This window comes from Aphelocoma coerulescens, chromosome 25 (genome assembly GCF_041296385.1).
Source record: "Aphelocoma coerulescens isolate FSJ_1873_10779 chromosome 25, UR_Acoe_1.0, whole genome shotgun sequence".
Classification (NCBI taxonomy): Eukaryota; Metazoa; Chordata; class Aves; order Passeriformes; family Corvidae; genus Aphelocoma; species Aphelocoma coerulescens.
Genome location: NC_091038.1, coordinates 2585657 through 2591656, shown reverse-complemented (window position 1 = coordinate 2591656; position 6000 = coordinate 2585657). Strand labels below are relative to the sequence as shown.

The window sequence follows — 6000 nt, the reverse complement described above, 5'->3', positions numbered from 1 at the left end:
CTGGGCTTTCCTTCCCAGAGAAGCTGTGGCTGCTCCTGGATTCCTGGAAGTGTTCCAGGCCAGGCTGGACGGGGCTTGGAGCAGCCTGGGATAGTGGGAGGTGTCCCTGCCGTGGCAGGGGGTGGGACTGGATGACCCCAAAACAGTCTGGGATTCCTGTGGTCACTTCATGCCAATTGTATGACAACAGCCCAAGAGAGCAGGAAATCTGCCATGAGGGATTCACAGCTCCCTGACACCACAGCTTTGGGAGTAAAAGCCAGGCAGCTTATGTCGTGGTTTTCCTTTTATTTTATTACAAAATCCTCAACACAGCTCAGCCCTGCACAGAACCAGGACAGCAACACCACAGTTCTCCGCTCAAAAAGCACAGCAAGGCTTCCCATGGAACAGCTTCCCATGGAACAGCTTCCCATGGAACCACCCTCCTGTGGCTGTGGCTGCAGCTGAGCTGGGGGTTCCTGCTCTGAAGGGGTTGACAAGGAAGTTTGGGACTTTCACTTGGGTTTTTTGGCTTGTTCCTCTTTCAGAACACAGCCCTCCCGCTGTCTGCAGCTTCCTCAGGAGGGGCAGCTCCGATCTCTGCTCTGTGTGACCAGGACACGGCTTGGAATGGCTGGAGCTGGGCCAGGGGAGGTTTAGGTTGGAGATCAGGGAAAGGTTCTTCCCCCAGAGGGTGCTGGGCACTGCCCAGGCTCCCCAGGGAATGGGCACAGCCCCGGGGCTGCCAGAGCTCCAGGAGCATTTGGACAGCGCTGCCAGGGGTGCCCGGGGTGGGGTTGTTGGGGTGTCTGTGCAGGGCCAGGGGTGGGACTGGGTGATCCCTCCAGCTCAGGAGATTCCATCATTCTGTGACTCTTCCAAGTGACCTCTCAGCGGGGTCACAGCCCCAGCCCTGGACGCTCTGTGACCCCACAGCTCAAGGGAAACCCCCCCTGACCCGACCACCACACCTCAGTCCAGGGCCAGGGAATCCCTCAGCTCCTGCTGACCCTCCCATTCCTGCCAGGAGCCCCAGTACAGCATTCCCCCAGGAAACTGTGTTTAGAAATCCACTTTATTTGGTTCAAGACAAGTTGGTGATGGAGAACTCAGAACCCAGCACGGCCCCAGGTACCTCTGAGAACCCCGAGCAGCCACAGGCCACACTCGTCCCAGGGCTCCTGACACCTGGGCAGCACCTGGGATCCAGCCCCATCGGGTATCCAGGAGCAGCATCCTGGCTGGACCAGCCCCCCATGGCCCGACTGGACACACCTGAGCTTGAGCAGCTGCTGTGATGTGGCCCTGGGTGTCCCTCACGTCCCAGGCCAGCGCAGCAGGAAGGTGGAAGCATGGAGGAGTCCGTGAGCCCTGGCTGGAGGAGCTGGGATGTGCTGGGAAGCAGGAGTGGTGCTGCTCCCCAGCCCAGGCTGGAGCCACCCAAGCATCCCTGGAAGTGGCACTGGAGCCAGTCCCTGGCCTGCAGCTGGGACAGCAGTGGTTGTATCCCTTGGGAGGAGTGGGATTTCCCTGACCTAACCCCCCCCATCGCTTCCCTTGGCTGTATGGATCAGGAAAACCCAGGGAAGACGTGCAATCCAGCGCAGGACGTGGCAGTGGGAAGGAGCAGGACACAGGAGACGTGGCGTGGGCAGCTGCAAGTGTCACCCTGGTCCCCTCGGGGCTCAGAGGGGAGGCAGAGGAGGCGGCAGCGCCGGAGGCCCGGAACAGCCACGGCCATTCCCGGGAATGGGGAGGGTCCCGGGGGTCTCCGTGGGACTCGGCCCCCTCAGTTGATGGGCTCGTACTCCGAGTAGCGTCTCCTCCGCGCCAGCAGCACCAGGCAGCTGCCCAGCAGCAGCATGGCCAGGGGTGTGCCCAGTGCCACGGCCGTGATGGAGATGACCAGGGCCGAGAAGGTGTCCCTGGGGGGCTGCCCGAAGCCCAGCAGCACCGACCTGCGGGAGGGCACGGGGCAAGTCAGGGCAGGGACGGGGATGGGCTCTGACCCACGGCTGGGAGCCCTGGGGCTCTGCAGCCTCACAGGGTCAGGCCAGGATCACACATATCCCTGGGGCTTTTGGGGCTTTCCCACCTCAGAGATTCAGCCCAAGATCCCACATATCCCTGGGACTTTTGGGGCTTTCCCACCTCAGAGATTCAGCCCAAGATCCCACATATCCCTGGGGCTTTTGGGGCTTTCCCACCTCAGAGATTCAGCCCAAGATCCCACATATCCCTGGGGCTTTCCCACCCCAGAGGGTCAGCTCAAGATCCCACATGGGGCAGGATCAGGCTCCTCAAGAAACTCTGCTACAGGATTATGGGAAAACTCGAGACTTTGACAGGGAGACTGTTACTAAACAGAGAAACCCTACAACCTACCAGTCCCCCAAACTGCACATTAATAATGACCAGGAGCATCCCCACAGACCTCTCTCCACATCATTAGTGCCCAGGAGCATCCTTTCAGACCCTTCACACCCCACTGCATGTTGTTAATGACCAGGAGCATCCCCTCAGACCCCTCTGCGCATCGTTAGTGACCAGGAGCATCCCTCGCACCCCTGGGACCCCGCTCACCAGCTGAGGTATCGCTTCTCCTGGTACACCCGTCCCTCCTCTCCCCCAAAGGACACGTTGAGGGCGCTGATGGTGCAGGTGCTGCCCAGACTCTCCCCAAAGTAGGCCTGGACGATGCTGGACACGGGCAGGGTCCAGTTGGCCGCCTGCAGCCCCTGAGCCCGGCAGCGGATGCCGTCCTCGCGCCGGGGGCTCCGTGAGCCGTAGGCCGTCGCCTTCCACTGCAGGAACCCGAGCGTGGAGCTGCCGTTCTGGGACTCGGCTACCAGGGACAGCACCTGGGGAGAGACAGGGTGAGGTGAGTGACAGCAGGGTCACCCCCAGCCCGGGGTCACCCCTCGCTCACCTCAAAGATGGTGGGGGTGTACTCGTCGTCGATGGATCGCTCCGAGCGCAGCCTCCGCGCCGCCCCTGCCTCCTCCACCGTGGCCACCTCCAGCACAAAGTGGGAGCCGTTTCCCCGCGGGGCCACCCCGGCCAGGATGAATTCCAGCTGGGAGCTGTCTGCCGTGTGCAGGAGGCTGGGCAGGCGCCCGGCGCGGCCACTGGCCTCGTAGGCTGTCACCTGTGGGGCACACGGGTCAGGGGGACAGCACAGGCAGAGGTGGGGAGCAGCATTCCTGCTCCAGAAGGGGCTTTGGACAGGATATTCCCCACATTCTCTGCGCCCCTGGATGTACCCGGAATGCCAGGCTGCCGTTGGCGAAGCCGCCGCCGGGGTCGGTGGCTGGGACCCCGCTGAGCTCGGCCGTCAGCGCCGTGTGGTTCAGGGTATGGTTGAGGCTGTCCCAGGAGAACTCGGACAGGTCATAGGTGGGGTAGAAGAGCTCTCCCAAAGGTTTGGCCTCGCTGAACTCGAACAGCTGCAGGGAGGGAAGGGGAGAGTGGCTGGGAGCACCGGCAGGACGGGAACTTTGTGATCCAGGGAACAGGGAACAACCCTGCCTCAGCCAAGCAGCTCAGGCTGGAGACAGACACCTCCCTGGATGGGAATGGATGGGAATGGTGGGGACTTCCCCGGAGATGGGAAGCTGCCCAGGGACCCTGCGCAGCCCCAGCTGCCCTGGAGCAGCCCCTTCCCCACAGTACCTTGGTGAAGACCACGGCCGTGGAATAGACCACGCTGTCGGGAGGGTCGATCCAGATGGCTCCGGCAGGACTGGGCGAGAGCAGCTGGGTCCAGTTGACCCTCAGGGCGCTGCTGGGGCTCTGGGTGGCCACCAGCAGCACGGCGGGGGCCCCGATGCTGCTCCACACGTAGTGCAGGCTGTCCCCGGGCCCCGCCGCCCGCACATGCAGCAGGTTCACGGAGGAGCCGTTCCAGCCGGGGTTGTACTGCATGGACACCTGCAGGCAGGCACAGGGAAAGGGCTGGGGAGCGCTCTGAGCCCGGCAGGACAATCCTGGCGTCCTGGGAGGATGGGACATCGGAGCTGCCTCGGCTCCCGTGACTCTGCAGCGCTGGTGTTGCTCAACGCGCTCGGTCAGCATTTCACAGCCGGACGTCTGGGAGCAGCTTTGAGCTGCTTCCCTTCCTATCCCACAGCCCCTTCCCATCCCACAGCCCCTTCCCTGCCCACGGCCATGCTGTTCCCACTGGATTAGGACAAAGGGGACACGAGGGACAGAGGTGGGTGGCCCTGGGCCATGTCACTGCATGGTTGGCAGGGCAGGGGTCAGCCCGGTCCCTGTGTGTCAGGACGGAGGGAGGGGCGGGCTCAGCTCCAGCCGCACGTGGGATGTGCCCGGTGTGAGGCTGCGGCCCCGGGGAGCCCCTTCCCCTCCCCAAACCACCCAAGGATGGGCCCCAGCGCGACCGGGCGGATCTCGGGGGATCCAGCCCAGCCCCTGCTCCAGACAGGATCCTCCGAGGCCACAAACTGAACCAAAAGTTTCCCCTCAACACGAGCAAGAACTTCTTTACGCTGAGGGTGGCAGAGCCCTGGAACAGCTGCCCCAGGCGAGCACGGAGTGTCCCGCTCTGGGGACATCCCAAACCCACCTGGATGTCCCTGTGTCACCCGCTCTGGGTGACTCTGCCTGGGCAGGGGCTTGGATTGGGTGACCCCAGTTCCAACCCGGCTCTCCCGGGATTCTCAGATTCCCAGGGGGAGCGGGAGGGGACGGGGGGAGCTCAGGCACCATCGCAGCGCGGAGGGAGCGCAGAGAGAGCCCGGGGAGCGCGGCGGGGGCTCCGCACCCCGGCCCCGGTCCCCCGGCCCCGGTACCCCCCGACCCCCGCTCACCTTCCGGCCCCGCTCGGCCCCGGCGGCCGCCAGCAGCGCCGCCAGCAGCGCCAGCCCCGCACCGGCGGCCATGGCGCGACCGGCCCCGACCACGGCCCCGGGACCGCCCCGGAACCGCCCCGGGACCGCCCCGGAACCGCCCCGGAACAGCCGGAGAACCGCCCCGGAACCGCCCCGGGACCGCCCGGGGACCGCCCCGGAACAGCCGGAGAACCGCCCCGGAACCGCCCGAAAACCGCCCGGGGACCGCCCCGGAACCGCCCCGGAACCGCCCTGGGACCGCCCGGGGACCGCCCCGGAACAGCCCGAGAACCGCCCCGGGACCGCCCGAGGACCGCCCCGGAACCGCCCGAGAACCGCCCGGGGACCGCCCCGGGACCGCCCCGGCACCGCCCGAGAACCGCCCCGGAACCGCCCCGGAACCGCCCGGGGACCGCCCCGCGCGTTAAAGGAGCCCTTGGGAGTGATCGCGGGTTTGGAGGGAGACAGGACCTGCTCGGAGTTTGCAGTTTTGCTTCCCGCCCGCCGTGTCCATCACCTCTCAGAGCAGAGACCCCCTGTCCATCACCCCACAGAGCGGAGACCCCCCCCTGTTTATCACCCCTCAGAGCAGAGACCCCCCACTCCGCTGCCAGCGCGGCTGAGACCCACCAGACTCCGCATGGCATTCTGTGCAGATTCCTGCCTCCGCTCCTCAGGACACTGCAGACCCCCCTCCTTCATCGTCCCATTCAGCAGAGACCCCCACCTCAATCCAGCAGGACAAGGGAGACCCCTGTTCTCCTTTGGGAAGCAGAGACCCCCCACCTCCATCCCCAGGGCAGCAGAGACCCCCTGCCACTTCACCTCGTGGAGTTTCTGAGCCTTTGGGGGTCTCTGAAGCTTCACCCTGGGGCCTCTGGAGCATCCCACACTCCAGAGACCCCTCAGTGTCACCACCCCGTGCTCTGAAGACCCCCAAGTCCAGCAGAGACCTCCACAACAACAGAGACCCCCATGTCCATCCCCCAGGGAGGGCAGCGGAGACCCCCCCTCCTTCATCATCCCATACAGGGGAAACTCCCTCCTCCATTCCTCCAGAGACGCCGCCCCATGACCACCCCAAGCTCCCCAGACCTCCTCACCTCCACTGCCCCATACTTTGGAGACCCCCAAATCCAAGAGAGACCCCACCTCCACCCCCCAGGAC

The 6000-nt window shown here is 65.0% G+C and overlaps 1 protein-coding gene across 1 annotated transcript; it reads right to left on the bottom strand.

Annotated features, from left to right (window-relative positions):
- Positions 1 to 1039: 1039 nt before the first annotated feature.
- On the bottom strand, positions 1040 to 4928 carry GLMP (glycosylated lysosomal membrane protein). Its single transcript, XM_068995396.1, has 6 exons — positions 4812 to 4928; positions 3655 to 3912; positions 3246 to 3428; positions 2912 to 3130; positions 2566 to 2843; positions 1040 to 1940 (listed from the first exon to the last, which is right to left on the bottom strand). Exons 1-6 carry the CDS (start codon positions 4881 to 4883, stop codon positions 1772 to 1774), a joined length of 1179 nt encoding a protein of 392 aa, XP_068851497.1. The 5' UTR covers positions 4884 to 4928; the 3' UTR covers positions 1040 to 1771.
- Between the last annotated feature and the right edge of the window lie 1072 nt (positions 4929 to 6000).

What these genes read in the sequence shown, in the direction of transcription:
- GLMP (XM_068995396.1), bottom strand. Translation starts at nt 4,883, where the DNA reads ATGGCCGCCGGTGCGGGGCTGGCGCTGCTGGCGGCGCTGCTGGCGGCC. An exon ending in GGGCCGAGCGGGGCCGGAAG is followed by an intron (nt 3,913 to 4,811) that starts GTGAGCGGGGGT and finishes GCCTGCCTGCAG; the next exon opens with GTGTCCATGCAGTACAACCC. An exon ending in GAGAAGCGATACCTCAGCTG is followed by an intron (nt 1,941 to 2,565) that starts GTGAGCGGGGTC and finishes GCCCTCCCGCAG; the next exon opens with GTCGGTGCTGCTGGGCTTCG.